The sequence below is a fragment of the Rattus norvegicus genome, chromosome 10 (assembly GCF_021556685.1).
Source record: "Rattus norvegicus strain SHRSP/BbbUtx chromosome 10, alternate assembly SHRSP_T2T, whole genome shotgun sequence".
Taxonomy (NCBI): domain Eukaryota; kingdom Metazoa; phylum Chordata; class Mammalia; order Rodentia; family Muridae; genus Rattus; species Rattus norvegicus.
The window spans coordinates 16,909,357-16,927,114 of NC_141543.1; the positions used below are offsets into that span (position 1 = coordinate 16,909,357).

The following is a 17,758-nucleotide window of genomic DNA, read 5'->3' on the forward strand; positions in this document are numbered from 1 at the left end:
TCACTTATGCAGGGCAGGACAGGGGCCACCTGTAGCCACTCAGCCTTTGAAACGGAGCCGGTCTGTGAGGCTGAAGTATACTAGATTTCAAAGACGTGGGTGAAAGGAGGCATTCCACTGCTGTGATGTGTTGTCTTGGTCATTGTTTGCTTTTCTGTTTTTGAGATGGGGTGTCACTGTGTGCTCCAAGATGGCCTTGAACTCCTGAGCTCAAGTGATCCTCCTGCCTCAAGTTCCCAATTATTTGGGAGTACAGACATTCATCACCGACATTCATCAGCATGCCCAGGTTTGTTGGCATTCTTAAAATGTGTGTGTGTGTGTGTGTACATGTACACATACACATGCATATTTATGTACTGGGTTTCATAGAACACATAGTTATAATTAATTTCACCTATTTCATACTACTTTTTTGTTTGTTTGTTTGTTTGTTTGTTTGTTTGTTTGTTTGAGACAGTCTCACTATATAATTCTGGCTGGCCTTGAACTTGCTATCTAGACCAGGCAGGCCTTGAACTCACAGAGATCCTCCTGCCTCCGACTCCCAAATACTGAGATTAAAGGTGTGTGCTACCTGCCACTACACCTGGCTTTCCTCCTTTTAATGTAGTACTTAGTAACTTAGGGTGATGCGTGTGGTTCTGTGGGGCTCAGGGCACAATGAGGAGGAGCAGACCCAGTCCGCCTGCCCTACGGTGGTATCGGTGTCAGATGATCCTGTCCTTGTAAGCTGTGGCCCCTAGCAAGTGACATCAAGGTGATGTGAAAGCCACACCTGTAATCACAAAACTTGAGAATGAAGGCAGGAAGAGTTAGAAGCCAGTCTGACCTACAAGAGACCCTGTCTCAAACAAGGGGAGCAGGGTGTGAACAGTGAGATTTGTTTCTCTTTCCAGTCTCTCCCTGCAGTCCCCTGCCCCTCTGTGAGAGGAGGCTTACCTGTGTGGGAGGCTTACCTGTGTGGGAGCGGTTGTGGATCTTCAGGTTTTCCAGGCGGGAGAAGCTCTTGTTACAGGTGGGGCATCGGTGTGGCTTCTCGTTGGTATGAGTCCGGATGTGGATGAGCATCTTGTACCTGCTCCAGGAAGGGCCCGGGGGGCACACTCAGCTCAGTGGGTACCCAGCCCCTCCCTTCCTGCCCTCACCCTGCTCCCTCACCTGGCATTGAAGCCACGACCATGGCGGGCACAGCCCTCCCAGTGGCAGCAGTACCGAGCGTCCTGTTCCGGCTTGACATGATGGTCATTGACGTGATCAACCAGGTCTTGGAGGAGCTCGAAGAGCTGGTTACACTGTGGGCCAGGCAGGGTTCTGAGCCCAAGCAGGGGCTGGCCCAGCCCCGACCACGTTTCCCAGCCCTGACTCACCTTGGCCCATCGACACACCAGCTGCTTGGCCAGGGGCAGCTCTGGTGAGAGGCACTTGTCCTTGGGGGGAGTAAGGAAGGAGGAGGCAGGTAGGTGCAGGGCCCCACCAGAACCCAGGGGCAAGAAGAACTGGAAGGAGCTGGGAACGCCATCCAAATAGCGAAGTGGCTGGAAATCCTAGAGTAAGGGTAAGAGCTGGTGAGTGTACTCTACTGGAGACCCCCTGCATCGCCCTCATTTTTGCCCTCCTGTGGACAGTGTTAAATTATATCAATATGGCCTTAAGTTATTATCAATAGAGTATTAAATTATTATATCAATACATCACACGCCTTTAAATCCTAGTGCTTGAAAGGCTAGCCTAGTCTACAGAATGAGTTCCAAGGCTATGTAGAGACCCTGCCTTTAAAAAAAAAAAAAAAAGGTATCAGCCCACAACATGAACAGAAGTCCTGACTCATGGTGTCCACATATAAGCTTGTTTGGAAACAGTTTGTCCTGGGTGATCAGGTACGGTGAGGTCCTTCTGGAGTAAGGTGATCCTCTCACATCTCTATGACAGAGGAGCGAGGTCTGGACACAGACACACACAGGGGGAGGGCTAGCTTAAGATGCAGACAGAGACAAGGGTGCAGCTACCAGCCTGGGAATGAACGCTAAGGATCAGGCTTCCAGAATCTACAACAGCAAGAGACGAACTTCCCCTGGAATCTTCTAGGGAGCCTGGCCCTCTCGCCATCTTTACTTCATCGCTTGTAGAGTTGAGAATTCCCTTCTCTTGTTTTAAACCACCTAGTCTGGTAGCACTGGTCAAGTAGCCCTCTCTAGATCCTTCCCCTCCTCACCACAGCTGTAGGCAGTGGAGGCAGGTCCCCGTTGCCTTGGCGCTCAGGGGACAGGGAGCTGCTGCCATTGGGGGAGTCCAGTCCAGATGGTGGTGACAAGCTGAGGTCCACCAAGGGGGCTGCAGAAAAGCGTCCATCCAGCTTCTCAGGGAATTTGGGGTTCAGCAGGAAACCTGAAGAAGACCATGTTTCAGAGAAGCTAGCCAGCATCTCAGTGGACCACGTCCCACCACTGCCATCCCTATCGCCATCTTCAAGTACTCTGGGACCCCAGACATCCAAGGAACAGCAAGCACAGTCACAGATATGGCTGCCACAAACAGGAAACTGATTTTATGCCACGGTGGTTTATGCCTGTAATTACAGGACTCGAGGCTGAGGCAGCCTACACTACACAGATCACCTCAACAGTAACAACAAAGGAAAGTTGTAAATACCCATCTTACAGATCAGACTTACCTGGCACACGGGATGAACAGTAGAACTGGAACTGAAACACAAGACTACCCTACTCCCTACAATATTCTGCCTCCATGTTCCCTTCTATAAAATGGGAAAACCGGGATGATCTTGTAACTGCTTATATTCAAATGGTAATTTGGGTCCCCCAAAACTGTTTGCATGCGAGGCTCTGCACATAACTTCTAGGAACCTAACCATGGTTAATTCTTTTTAATAATAAAGATGCCAGCAGCCAGTAGCTGGGGAGGAGAGAAAGGTGGGATTTAGGTTTCCTGGACTTGGGACCATGAGGGGGAGAGAGAAGAGGTAGGAAGCTGCCACACCTTAGGAGGTGTGCAGGAGAGGAGAGAGAGGCCACGGAAGGAGGGAGAAGCAGAGGCGCCATGTAAAGGGGCCGAGAGAACGTAGCCCAGAGGGTAGCTCCGTTGGGTCAAGAACAGCCAAGATGGAGCACAGAAATTAGTAAGTAGTAACTCGGAGTTCTGGGTGGGAGGTGGATTCTAACAGCGTGGAGGGTGGGCCCTGCTACTGTGCGCGTTAAAATATACAGGCTGTGTGTGTGTCTTTCATCTGGGAACATAAATAGTATAAGGCGGGAATGGGCCCTGCACGAGATTTATTGAAATATTCATACTGCATGAGCTGACTCTTCTACCTCAAGCACACGGTAAAACTGTTCCTCAGGTTCATCTGAAGGGAAGACAGAGGTGAATTCCACCCTAGCATCTGTAAGACACATTTACCTGGCTCTGTCCTCAGTCACCACCCAGCTGAACCACCCATACATATAACTACGTCAGAGCCCAGAATACTGTCTTGGAACTTTCGCTGTCGCTTTGCCCGCTCCCCTCCCACTTCTTTCCAGATCCTTCCACAGGCTTTGGTCAGATCTAGTTCTATGTGCCTGCTGTGTAAACTGTGCAGCTCTCATCCACTTAAAGGATGGATGGACAGGCATGGAGACGGTGCTCTCGGCTGGAACCTCTAAGCTCCATCCTTTGGACACGCCTTGGAACAGTCTCATCTGAGGCCCCAGCCGACTGGTGAAGTACCTGGTGGTGGGGAGCCTGGGGAGCCAGGAGTGGGGCTGTCGTCCACCAGGCCCAGCTCCCGATGCAAAGCATGGTGCCGGGGTACACCCAGTGTCCTTTCTCGCTTCTCTCTTGCCGCCCGCAGCTTGGTGATGCTCAGCTTTAGGTCGAGCGGCTCGTCCAAGGAGTGCATGGTGGGAGGGAGCGTGAAGACGGCACCCTGCTGGTCTAGGCAGGAACCTGGGGAAGGAGAGGTGGTGCAGTGACCTTAGGTTTCTCCTTCAGCCATGCCCGTTGAAACTTCTGTAGCAGAGGAGGAGAGACGACAGCCTGGATGGCCTGGCTCACAGGCATCCTGGAGAGTCAGTACAGACCCCACTGCCACTCCCTATGGGACACGCCAAGTGTACGGTTTCCATTTAATCATAGGAGTGTTGGAGACCACCCCAGTCACAGAACTCGGTCTGGCAGAGCACCAGACTTTATCTCCCAGGGACTAGCGGGCTAAGCCCCACTGTCACTTCTGAAGGAATGAGAAATTATGCTTAGGAAGCCAGTCTAGAGACCTAACAGGAGGTCAGGAGCAACAAGCATCCTCCAAGACGCACAGTATTCCTCAGCGATGACCAATCAAGCACCCATTGTGCCAGATATGCCTGTTCAGGGCAGGTAATTATGTCACCTCCAAGGAAAGCAGCCTGAGGGGTAGTCCCAGGCAGGCTGAGAGTGAGAGTGGGCGAACCTCCCAGGTAAGGCAGAAGAGTCTGTGACGAACACCAGGGGCCAGTGAGCTTTGACTGCCACCAGGGGGCAGCTGGGGACTGGCCAGTGATGACATGCTTATATATTCATACCGCGGCTCTCCTCTTGTGCAACTGAGGGATCTTCACAGTACAGGGCCAGCCCTTCCACACCAAACACCTACCCTTCCACCCTTGAGGAACCTTCCACTTGTTTCTCTGGCCTTTGTTCACGTAGACTGTCACACCGTGAAAATCTTCATACTGAACACCTACATTATGAGGCTCTACTACTGTTTTTAATATGAAGTGGGTGTGGCAGGAAGAACTACTACCTGGAAAATACCTGCAGCAATTGAGTGTGTCCTCAGGGGCTTGGGAGACTTAGTGCTCTTATATGGGATGAAGCATGACACAGAGAGCAGCCTTCATTTGCCTCTCTATCTCCAGGCCAAGACTCTTTTTAAGGGCAGCTTCACCCACCTGGTCCTTACTTGCTTCCCATTTACCTCCCACAAGCTCCAAGCTTCAGTGGCATGCCCCAGGCACACAGGATGGTCCCTCCTTTGGCCTGCAATCCTGCTTGTGAGGACCTCTCCAGCTCCCACTACATGTGGCTACATGGACTCTGGGCACACAAGACAGGCTGTGCCCTCAGCATAGGAAGCCTGACCGAGATCGGGTCTGTAACTTGTCCCCACTGAAGCTGTCAGATGCACTTGTTACAGCTCAGACCATGCTTGCACCAGAGGTGCTCACTGACACCCTGGTGAGCAGAGAACACAGCCCTCTTAAAAGTTCCAGACCCGGGGCTGGGGATTTAGCTCAGTGGTAGAGCGCTTACCTAGGAAGCGCAAGGCCCTGGGTTCGGTCCCCAGCTCCGAAAAAAAGAACCAAAAAAAAAAAAGTTCCAGACCCAGGGAGGTGGGTAGGTGACACCCATGTGTGCCCTTAGGCCTGCTCATCTACTCCTATCTAGGCAAGGGCTGCCCTCTTCCTGACCTGTAGCCGTTAGATCTGTCTATCTGTCTGTCTCTGTTTATTTTTAGACACAGGCCCAGTCCAACCTCCCTGAAGCTCCTCTATGCTGGGAGCCTGGAAGGGGAGGAAGGAAGTAAATATTTATGCTGATTAAGAATTCAGGAGCCAGGAAGGGCTGGTGGCCTGGTCCCTCTTCTGGCCCAAAGCCACAGGCCTCTCTGCCCCCAACACCCACCATGGAGAAAAGAAGCCCACTGGCAGGGTGCCTGGGCTAGAAAGTCAAGCACTGGCTCTCAGTCACAGTGCCAACCAAGCAGTATCCTTTGGCACCTGCTCCTGTCTCGTGTCCTCCCACCAGAGGGAGCCTAGGAGGAGCCACTGGTCTGTCATCTGAGGACCTCCAGGGAACAGCACAGTGTTCACCTAGGGCTGGTGCAGGAGTCCACCTCCCTGGGTGGAACACCCGGAGCAGGAACGGGGATGCCATGCCGATGACTGGCCCACCCCCACCATCAGCAGATCCAGTCTCCAGGGACACCCTTCACTTCCTGTCCCTGGGTTCATTCCTGGAAGCCAGAATCCAGCCCAGGCTCTGCACCCCTCCTGGGAAAGGAAGAAGGAGACGCCCCAGAGAGCCCTGCTAGTTTTCCTACCCTCAGCCCCCAGGGAGCAGAGGGCCTATGACCCCACTCATGCTCTGACCTTGGCCAACCTCAAAGTCCTCTCCCACTCCTATCCCTGGCCAGCAGCAGCCTTGTCTGGCCTCAGCTTTGCTCTTTGTTCTAGAGCTAGGTGAAAGGGGCAGGAGACAGGCAGGTCCCCCGCTCTGCTAACTGCCCTTATAGCTCAGCCCTCCAGAGCTGGTGGGTCAGCACCAGCCAGACATAAATGCCTGAACAAGGATGATGTTGGGCCCTGACCGCCCCCTTTGCCCAAACCCAGCAGCTTGTCCTTAGAGTTCAGGAGATCTGCAGTCAGCGGGTCTCTGGAACATGGTGGTCCACAAGGGCAGGTCACCACCTCTCCCAATGAGGTGTTCACAGGTGCAATACCAAGGAGTAGACAGGGCACCAGCCCGACAACCTTGCTGGAGAAACCACCAGTGCCTGTTTTCCTACTGGTTGGATGGCTGAGAACCTCACACCCTGGGCTGTCCATGACCAAAGGCCACGCCTTGGAGCACTCACTCCGGGTAAGCTAGATGCGTCCTGAGACACACCCACCTGCAAAGGCTAGTGAAGGGAGCCTGCAACCGGTGCCTGGCCAGCCCTTGAGGCTCTTACAGCTGCAAAAGGAACTAATTAGAGCTGAGGGAGCTGGAGGAAGCGGCAGTGAGGGAGGAAGCGCAAGAGGGGGCGGCACAGAGACCACCGGGGCGGCAGGGGTGGGGACAGCCCTCCCACAACCCGGGGCGGGGGGTCACCCTGAGGGTGGGCTGGGCGCCTCCAGCCAGCCATGCCAGGACAATGACTGCTATTGTGCACCGGCTGCAGACCCTGTGCAGACGGTCCCCAGCTGCAGTTCCTTCAGGGCACCAGACCCCCTACAGACCTGTACGGACCACTATCCCTCCCTCTTGGGGAAACTAAGCTTCAAAGACACCAAGCTAAGAGAAGGGGACCAAAATCCTGCGCAGCATGAGATCCTTTCTTCCGTGCCAGGAGGGATGGCTTTGAGACTGAAGGGGTACAGAGGAAGGGCTACATGTACAAGGACCTCAGCAAAGATGCACTACCCACCTACCCCACAGCCTTATGTATTACTAACATGTTGAACACCCCCATTTCACCAGGGGTCTCGAAACTGCACATTTGGTGAGCTATAAGCAAAACCAGCCTAGGCACACACGCATACACACACACAACACACACACACACACACACACACACACACACACACACACACGTTAAAATCAAACCCCTGGTCTCCTTTTACCTGTCAGTAGCCAGGCCCTGATCTCTGAGTGTCTCCAACTGGACCATCACTTTCTCTCTCTGGTCTTAGAGACTGGGAAACTGAAGGCTAGAAGGCTAGGGGGAGTATCTGCCCCAGGCTACAATCATAGGTGGCAAGACCAAAGCCATGGTGCATCTGTCACATGTCACAACAGGTGACATGTCATCCCACTTTATAGATGCAGAAACTGAGGCTCAGGAGAATGACCTGTCCTTCGTTGCAGTTTGTCTGTAACAGACAAGGGACTTATCAGCCCCTCCTGTATCCCTGGGCTTGGCTTAGGTTGGTTACCCCCTCCTGACCCAGAGGGTTTATGGAGGGAGAACTAGGTGCAGAACCCAAGAATGGGAGCCGGGCAGGCAGTGGGTAGGCACTAAAGGGGACGAGGAGGAGACTGGGGGTCACCAGAAGACTGGGAGAGCTGAGGGCGGCAACACTGCCAAAGAAGACAGCCCATAACCCCACATTCCTGGGAACTGGCTGTGCTCCCTACCCTGGCCAAGAGCCCCACCCTCCTTGGCGGCCCAGTGAGGGAGACTGGAGGGCAATGGTGGGGATCGGTCCTCTCAGGGCCCCTTCTCAATTAGACAGCAGGCAGGGTTCTAACAGGGATCAAACCACATGGAGCCTCAACCCCACTCTGCTACTTCCTGCCATGTCCCCTGACCCCCTTCTCCCTTTCTCTAAGTTGGGATGTAATTTTCAACACACGGAACAGACACACAGTAAGCACTTGGTAAAATTCATCCTCCCACCCTTCCTACAGTCCCTAGCCTTTAAGAACAGTCCTGAGGTCTGGCCCTCCCTGTGTACCCACAAACATTAAGATCTCACTCCAGACCAGAACTTTGGCTAGCCTGTATCGCCTGGAGAGCCTTGGACCCCGACTGTCCTGTGGAGTGGCCACAGAGTTGGGAGGGCACCCTCTGGAAGGAGCCTGACAGCACAAAGAGGCCCTGGAAAGAGGGCGTAGAGGCCAGAAGCCTCCCAGGCCTAGGAAAGGGGCCAGAGTCACTACATTGGAAAGGCTTTGAGCTGGCTCTCTTTCCCTGTAAAGCCAGGATTGTGTGTGTAGCTCCTCCCAGCCCCCAAGCGGGGCACCTGGCCTGCCCACATCACCTCAGTAGAAAGTCAGATGTCGCTGGACATCCGGTCTTGGTGTGAACTCTTCTTTGCCAGAGAGCACCGGAGACTGACTGAGCAACACCCAAGGACACAACCTGCTGAGAACTTGGCTAATGCAAGTTCATAGAGCAAAGTCAGCATCTGTAACCTGCCCGGGCTGTGTGGTCTCAGACAGGTCCCTGTCACCCTCCTAGCCTCCACAGGACAGCTTCCTCATTGGGAACTCAAGCACCACAATATGATCCTAGACATTCAGGACATCCTATAGGACAAGCCTTGGCCTAGTGGCTGCCACATGGGAGATGTTAGTAACTGGTAGCTCTGAGGGTCCTCATTGCTGTCCTAGGCTGGGGTGACCTACACAGTGAGTCTACCAAGGTCTTCCAGAGCTGAAGCTTAAAGGCCAGTAGGCTTACTCCTCCTGCACCCCTCACCAGCCCCACCATAGGACTGTCCTCGTCCCCAGACCAGGAGGATGGGTTAACAAGAACCCTGAGAGCCTTGACCCACAAACACTCATGTAAACATGTGGCCCTCCGGCTGCAAGGTCTGTCTGGCCCAGAGGCCTCCAAGTGTTCTGGTGGCTCTGGGCCCCCTTCTCCGGCCCCCACCTCCTGCTGCCTGCCTGCCTGCCTGCAGCCACCTTTGCACAACTATGTCTGGTATTTTCCTGTCTGCCCAGCTTGGGGGTTGGTGTGTATGGGGCCATGAGCAAGCCTGCACCTGGGCCTCAGCCAGAGGCGAACGGGCCAAGCAGCCCCCACACAGCCTGCTGGGCTGGAAGGGAAGGACACGGGGCTGGGCAAGGCCACTGAAATCCCTGGGAGGGGTGGGAAGTTAGGGGCAGGACCGCCATTTTGGATAAGCAGCTCTTTCCATAGCTTGCCTAGCAAACAGGGCTCCAGGTTCTAGCCTCGGCACTGCATAAACCAGGTATGGTGGCAAAGGCCTGTAATCCCAACCCTCGGTAAGTGGAGGCAGGAGGATCAGAAATTCATGGTCAGCGTGGGCAACATCGTGAGAGTCTGTCACAAAAAAGACAAAAACCCAGCCAGGAGGTGATGGCATACACCTTTAATCCCAGCACTGGGAGGCAGAGGCAGGCTGATGTCTATGAATTCCAGGCCAGCCTGGTCTACAGAGTTCTAGGATAGCCAGGGCTACACCAACACCGGGAAGGCAAACAACCCATCAAGCTGCTATACTGCTGTGAGGGGGATGGGAGGGGCGCTGTGCTCTGAGGCCAGCACAGGCACTGGCCAGTGCTTCAGTTGTGTGGGCAAGCAGAGTGTGCTTCACCCTTGTGCACAACAGCAGAGGCCAGCCCTTGGCTTCAATGCAGAGCAAAGTATGGGCAACCAGTCCCCGAGAGCAAGGAAACTACACTTCCCAAGCCAAGCCCTGCATTGTCCATTAACACATCAGGAGGCCCCATACCTGTGACCCCCTCCTACCAGGCCACTGAGAACAACCACACCTGCCAACTCCACAGGAGGGGAGGAAGGCAGGCTCTGGACTTTGGCCCTTCCCTCCCACTTCATTTATGCATCCCGGCACCGGGCTCTCTGCTGGGGTCCGGGATAAATCAGATAGAACAGGCCTGAAGGTCGCTCGCTCGCTCGCTCGCTGGCTCGCTCAGTCACACAGGCTAAGAAGCAGTGGGGCACACAGCTCTGCTAAGGCTTGGGAGGGGCATCTGATAAGGCCACGGGGGACGCAAAGCAAACCTGGGGGCTGGAGCTAGTGTCACCTGCTGATATTTCCAGCTACTTGGGAGGCTGAGACAGGGGGATTACAAATTCTGGACTATAGAATGAGTCCCCAAGGCCACTGTGGGTGATGTAGTAAGGTCCTGTCTCAAACTGACGATATCCCTCCCTTGGAAGGACCATCTTACCCTGGCGCCTGGGAATGAGGTGCTAGCCTCCCCATCTCTGAGTTACAGTCAACTGTCAATGTCTGGGGTGGGGGGATTCAACTCCTCTCTCCAAAGCAGTCTTCCTGAGCCCAAGGTTGCAGCACAGGACCAAAGATGTGGCCCCGAAACAGCCTACAGTAAGTCCTGCCATTCAGTAAAGGACAAGGCAGCAAAGGAAGAGCCTCTCTGAGGGACTGGGGAGCCACAGTGTTGTACACAGAGGAATGCCACTGCCTCTCCAGGGCAGAGCCTCCTCTCCTTACATAAGATCCTTGCCTCCCTAAAAGTCTGAGGCTTACTTATAAGTACACAGCTACCCATGTTCTCCTGCAGCGATCATCTCCCCGAAACCCCTCCTCTGTCTCGCATGTCTTCTGTGAGATACCATCTCAGCCACAGCTCAAGAACCACCTGAACAGTATCCCAAGGCCAGGAGACTCACCTCGCCCAGTCGCAGTGGTGCGAAGCCCGTCATACCAGCCCTGGGTCTAAATCCTGGTTAATGCATCACTAATACCACAGTGTCACCAACTCTCAAGCACTCACTGTGCCCAGCCCTTGCTGTGTCCTGCCGCCTGACCTTCAGCCTCAAGCCTTCTCCAGGCGTAAGAACCCTCCTTCCAAGAAGAAAAGCCTGAGGTGGGCAGAGACTAGGGCTCCTGGGCAGCTCCAAGCCCAGTAAGGAAGAAAAAAGATGACCAAAGCTAGAGTGATGGCTCAGGTGGTAAGATGCTTGCCGTGCAAGCATAAGGACCTGGGCTCAACCCTCAGAACCAAACGACCCGTGCTTATACTGCCAACACTGGGCTCCAGCCAGGCCTACCTGCTGAGTCCCAGGCTAATCTGGCAGAGATCTATCTCAAAAAAAAAAAAAAAAGGTGGACAGCTTCTGAGGAATGACACTAAAGATTAACTTCTGGCCTCTACATACACAACATACACATGTACCCACAAGCATGAAGACACACACACACACACACACACACACACACACACACACACACACACACACACGGGTAGGGGTGAGGGGAAGATCACACTAGCAGACCCTTCGCTCCTGCTGACCAAAGAATACTCATTCTTCTTCCCATACTGAACTGAGCAGAGATTTGAATACCCTGAGCTATGGGTTTGGAAAACCAGATGTGTCTTGAGTTGATACGAGGCAAGACTTTGGGCTGTAAAAAGACGGAGCTGCCCTAGAGTGGGATGGGAACGGGGACCCGTACAACACCCAGACCTGTTTCCTCACAGGGCTCTGTTGTATCCGACCTTCACTTCTCCCGAACGCTTAGTCTTGGTCTCTGGTTTGTTGAGTGAGTGAATATGTGAATTCAACTGTGTTTATTACCCACATGAGGTAGCAGGTGCCCTACAGCTGGAAAGTGACATCCAAGGTCTCTCCCTCCTGTCTGGGACACACACTTGGAGCCTACACACTGGGACCAGGTAGAGACTTGAACAAGGTTTGGAGAGAGGAGAGAGGATATTCCCATTACTGCTCCGTGGGGATGACCAAAAGGACTCACTCCTCAGATTCATCTCCTGGGACTCCCACCTACCCTGGCCTGTACCCCACCTCTTTCCTCAATCACCCTTTCGGCTTAGTGGGGACACTCTGGGCTACAAAGCAAATCCAGAGGCCTCATGATAGAGAAATGTCCATCGGATGGGGCCCTACCAGACCCGACCTGATCCTAGATCTGAGGGCCCAGGGTCTGTGGAACTGAGCGGTGTAAGTCATCCCAGCTGCACTCAGGAGGAAGGATGAGGAAAGGTCCAATAGCCTTCTCAGAGTTGGGGCATCACAGCTGGGGGTTGAGGCTTCTATAAGCGGGCAGTGTGGGCTCTGAGACGTGTGGTTCGAGAGAGAACCTGCTCGAGCAGGTTGGGGTGTGCCAGTCAGACCCAGAACAGTGGAGGCAAAGGGCAGAGGCTTCGTGGACACGCAGTAGAGCTGGGAATAAAGAGTGGAATAGGTCAGGTTCCAGGCTAAAGTGGCATTTCATGGGTCAGGACCAGACAGTTCTAAATGCCAGCCAGCTCCCTTCTATCTCTTCCCATCCAGAGACTACAGGACAAGTCACCAAACCTCTCAGAGCCTCAGTTTCCCCACCAGCCTTCAAAAACCTTTTTACTACTGAGCTCTCCAGGGGATGGTGAGCATGGTGAACCCACAGAGACCTTGTCTGACAGATCCTGTTTGGACAGAGCCTGTTTGCCCTCAGGCTCCAAGCTGAGGCTGAGATGCTGAGACAGGAGGCTCACCAGTCTCCTCCCGAGGGGCTTTGCTGTGTTTCCATCCACTCTTGGCCAGGACAGGAGAAGGCACCCAATGCTAGGTGTGAGTCCCCTCTCCTAGACAGCTGCTAAGGCACCTACATTTCACTCATGGAAGGCCCCAGACTCCTCTGTGGTGGGCTCTACCTGGGCTCTCAGGCATCCAAGACAAAGGACTTGAGGAGTCCTTGTTACTCACCCCCGACAGTCCTGGCACTGGAAGAGTCTCAGCCCGTTAGCCCATCCCCCACCAAGGGCATCTGGAGCAGATGGGAAGCCCCTGCTCCTGAAGCAGACTCATTCCCACCCTCACACCCCTCCCAGCCCAGCCACCAGCTAACTAGGACCTCCCCCTCCAATCTGGGGGATGGGGAATGAGCAGCCACAGTCTGACTGTCTGCCCAGCCTGGAGACGCCTAGAGGAAGGTGACCCAGCTGCAGTGCCAGAAGGGTCACCCAGATTCAATCTCCGGGCTCCCAGGGGGCCAACCAGCTGTAAGTGAGGCTTCTAGAGGCCGTCTTAGGAGGGCTTCCAAGCCCCAGGGCAGGAATGGGGAGGACAAACGGCCAGGTCTAACTCCTCATCTCCCATCTCCCATAGAGAGGCAGGGTGAGGCAGCTGTAAGAGAAAAGCAAGCAAGGGGCTCAGGGCGCCCAGCTGCCAGAGGACAAGGCCCTAGCTATGTCAAGACTGAGAGATGGGCTGACGTGCCCCTTCCCACAGGTCCACATGCCCACTGCCCCTTCTCAGTTCTTAGCCTCGGTTTCCTAACTTATCAAATTGGGATAAATGAGTCTCTGTCCCAGGTTTGGCAATTTCAGGTGAGGATGCACACACCCTTTGTCAAGTTAGCCAGGCATGGAAGGCATGTATGTTAGTTGGGGTTTTCCCAGGGACCCTCAGGAAGGTACTAGTGCTGACCCTCAACACCGTTCCATTGCTGTCCCAACTCGAACCACTGTGGGAACTTCTGCCATTTTTATTAGCCAGAGTGAGTAGGAGGGATGGCCCTGCCAGGGTGGAAGATGAGGGTGGAGGCAGGCAGACTGTCGGGCTCTACCCTGCAAACACTTCTTACCACTAGCACAAGCAGGCTCCGTCCTGTTCCGGAGAACAGCCGTAGAGGTACTGGTTGAAAATACCCCAGTCCCCAACCTGGCCACACTTGTGTCAGAATTCACCAGCGTGGGGCCCCGTGCAGCCACTTAAAAGAAACACTGGCCCATCAGCTGCCTCTGGTATCGGGAGAGGTGAATTTTCATCTGCGTGCTTGGATTCTAACTCAGGTGAGGCTTCTCCAAAGCTCCCAGGGAAGAGGCTTCTAGGCAGAGGCTGGAGAACCCCAATGCTCTGTGTCGGCTAAGAGAGGGTACCTCATTGCTTAGCACACACCTATAGCAGCCATAGGGTTCCCACCATTCTCGAAAAGAGAAACGGCCCTCCCACTCAGTAAGGATGTAAGGATGGCCTCCAATAACAACCTTAAGTGAACAGCGAAGGGATTCAGGGGCAGCCTTGGGAAAGGCTTAGCCCCCTCACTCTTCCCCGATTCAGAGTCTCTCCTCTGGAATCCAAATTCCCCATTTGGGTAAAAGGCCCAAACACTCCCCCTTCCCATTCAGCCTGCCCTGAGATGTGGAACCTTCAGTGGATCTTGGAGAGACACACGAGGATGGAGAATCAAGTCAGGAGCACATGCACATGCACACACTTGCACACCCCAAATGCCTCCCCAAGAGCAGAACTGCAGGCCCCAGCCTCAACATCTGGTCCCCCAGCCACAGCTGTTACCCTTCTCCTCCCTCATCCTGGGATTGCCCCAAACCCTGCCCAGTGCTGGCACCGCCCTCTCCCATAAGTGGGAAATTCAGATTCCAGGAGAGTCCAGCTGGGGAGACGGAAATGTGCATGGGAAAATGTCGTGAGGAAAAACACATTCTTCCCTCCACACTGAAGCCAACACAGACCTGGAACAATTTAGGTGGCCAGCGGACCCTCCCACTACACAGGGCCAAGGCTGAGCCAGCCTTGGAGAGGCCGAGAGGCAGAGGTGAGGTCCAGATTGCCCTTCCCTCCGGGCCCTGAGAAGGGGCCCTGGCAGACCTTTGTTTGTCCTGTGTCCAATCTGCCCTCGAGCCCCTCACTTGCGCTCCCACTAAGCAAAGAGGGCTAAAGAAGAAATGGCTACAACTACCCTTTTGCAGCTGAGTTTTTCAGAAACAAAAGCTTTGTGGAACGAGGTTTCCACGATTGTTTAAAATGAGGTTTTGGGATGTCTGTGGCATCCAGTTATTCATGCTAGCTCCACCCACGGATAATTGAGAGTTGGCTTTTGTTGGACATATCCTTTCTCCCTGCCCCCAACGATAGGCCGCCTGGTCTTAGGACTCAGAAATCTCACCTTGCCTGACCCTAGGTTTTACAGATGAGGAAACTGAGGTCTGGACAGGGGAAAAGCCAGGCCACGGAACGAACACTCAAAAGCTGACGGCTGTGCCAAGATTTGAACCCAAGACACAAAAAAGGGTATCTTGGCCAAGAGCTTTTCCCCATTCGTCCTACACACAGACTGTGTCCTGGATCCAGCAAGTCCCTTAAAGGCCACTGACCCCAAAAGCAGTAGTGCCTGGAAGTGGGGTGACTCATTGTCTGGCTTCCCACCCACCCCCAATCCAGGAGGGAGGGCTGGCAGGTGTCCCCGCATAGAGAGCCAAGAGCCGGCAGTTGCCCCAGGGGGCCTGGGCTAGGGTCACTCTGGGGCCGGAGAGACCCAGCTGGAGGGATTTAACACCAAAGGTCAGGGGTCACAGACAGGGAAGGGCAGGCAGGCATAGGGGGTCAGAGGGTCAGCACTAATGGTAGCTCCGGAAAGAAGGGGGAGGGGAAAAAGCTGAAGACACAGGGCTGCTTCCAAGGGTTCCCCACCCCACGAAACCAAAGCCTGGCACTGTCTCCTGCTTGACTGATGGCAGACAGGGGCATATTAAGGAACTGGTCCTGAAATGGGCTACACTGCAGCTCAGCACAGGGTGTCTTCGGAGACCCCTCCCCCAGTGCAAGCCAGGGCCAGCTGAGAGGCCCGGCCCGAGCTCAGAGGGAAAGAAAAAAAGGAGAGAGAGGGCTCTGAGGTCACTAGAGAGGGATGTGTGGGTTCGGCTGGGACAGCTGTGGTACTGTGCCACCGGAGTGGGGCCTGGGGAGAGGTGGGCACACTGAAGGGGCCAGTTTTACATTCCCTGAGGGGATTCAGAAAGCTAGCTAAGATAGCAGCTGTCTCCCTAGCCATGGCTCAGCCCCACCTTCCTCCCTGGGTGCCAGGACAGCAGGGAGGCAGCTGTGCAGGGTGCCTGCCACAGAGGACCAAGACGCAGGGCCCAGCCCTGGCCAGACGAAGACCCATGGGAGTTCAGGTCTTGGTAGGGCCATTGGCTGGCCTGACTGCCCCCTTGGTGTCAAGCATTCCCTCTAGAGCCAAGATCTTGGGCTGTGATGGCTGGGGGCCCAGGACTCCTCCCAGCATCCCTTCCAGCTTCCCAGGCCCCAGGGCAGGGCTGGGTAACTCCCTGCAACCAGTGCTTCCCCGCCACCCTCTGGTGGGTTGGGCGGGCCCTCCTGGATAGGCAGACAGGCAGCATGCTGCCCTGCTGTGGCCTGAATACCCCACTGGGTAGGGCAGTGTGCCAAGGCGTCCAGGTGCCAGCCTGGATTCCAGCCCCATCCCAGGGGGGCTGCGGGGAGGTGCGAGCATCTTCCTGGTAGGAGGGGGATGCACCTGCCTCGTCCTCTCTTACAGACCCACCCTTAGGATGCAATCACTCACCTCTCCTCTCCATCCTGCCAGGTCCCTCACCTGCTTCCATCTACCCTTCAGGAGTGGACCAAATGCTAAACAGTATTCCCAACTCCTAGTGCTGAACCAAGGGACGTCCCCCTCCTTGCCTTTCCCAGGGCTTGTTAAGGGTAGCAAGCAAGAGGGGGACTTTCCCCAGAAAGAGAGGGCACCTTCCAAACAACCTGGCTTCACCGGTGAGCAAAGGCGGCTGCCAGATGCCCCATACAACTTCATGCCCAGGCTTTGGGTGTCCCCCTCTCACCTCGCCGAACACCCCTACTGAGGACGCCCAACTTCCCCCACTGAAGTTTGCGACCGCCCGGGGCCCGGCCACAGTTCAGATCGGCCCCCAAACAGAAGGAGGGAAGGAAGGAGAAAAGACGGTGAGATAGAAGGACCCAGCCAGGGAGCCGGCGAGGAAGGGAGCGCGCAAAACCAGCGAGCGCAGGGGCCTCAGCGAGGGCTCACAATGGCCCGGAGCGAGGCGCGGACGCGGGAGGGGGAGGCGACCCTCGGGTTCCGCGGCCCGGCGCAGCAGGCAAGTCCCTGGCCCGATCCCCGTCCTCCCGGCGCGACGCCCGGGGGCTTCCTACCTCGGCTGCCGGGCTGAGTGGCTCCGGCTGCGGGTTCCGGCGGTCGTGGGGCAGCGGAGAGCGGGCGAGGGGGAGGGCCGGGGCGGGCGGGGGCCGGAGCGCGAGGCTCACGGGGCACGAGCTCCCCTGGCGCGGCCGCCCGGCGCCCGGCCGCTCCGCCACATCTGCAGCACCGGGCAGGGAAGGTGGCCGCCGCGGCCCGGCCGTGCGGGGATGTCTTTGCAAGGGAGGGAGGAGAGAAGAGGAGGGAGGGGGCGGGAGGAGGGACTGGCCGCCGTGGAGGAGGGCGAGGAGGAGGGGCGCGGGGGGCGGCCTCCCTCTCTCTCTCTCCCTCCCTCCCTCGCGGCTCGCTCGCTCCCGCCCTCCCTACAAACCCCTCTCACTACTGCGGCCCCAGGCCCCGGGCGCCAGCTGCCAGGCGGAGCGTGCGCGGGGGTTGGGGGGGTGGGCCGGGGGAGGGGGGGAAGGGCGGACGGCCGCAGGAGCGGGCACCGGGAGGGAGAGAGGGGGGAGCGAAGGAGCGAGCCCCGCCGTAGCTGAGGCGCGCGTCCTCCTAGACTCCCCCCACCCCCGCCTGCCGCGGTCCCGCCCCCAGCCCGAGGGCAGCGCTAGGACAAGGCCTGG

The 17,758-nt window shown here is 55.8% G+C and overlaps 1 protein-coding gene across 6 annotated transcripts in view; it reads right to left on the reverse strand.

Annotated features, from left to right (window-relative positions):
• The window catches only part of Glis2 (GLIS family zinc finger 2), a 29,235-nt gene extending 11,886 nt beyond the window's left edge, over positions 1-17,349 (reverse strand). For 2 of the 6 annotated variants that reach the window (XM_087571382.1, XM_087571379.1), the window contains exons 1-6: positions 17,135-17,349; positions 3,730-3,948; positions 2,216-2,388; positions 1,371-1,547; positions 1,162-1,295; positions 960-1,081 (exon numbers count right to left, since the gene is read on the reverse strand). In XM_087571382.1, the coding sequence (XP_087427508.1) occupies positions 960-1,081; positions 1,162-1,295; positions 1,371-1,547; positions 2,216-2,388; positions 3,730-3,901 (778 nt within the window). In that variant the 5' untranslated portion in view covers positions 3,902-3,948; positions 17,135-17,349. 6 annotated transcript variants of the gene reach the window in all.
• Positions 17,350-17,758: the final 409 nt, after the last annotated feature.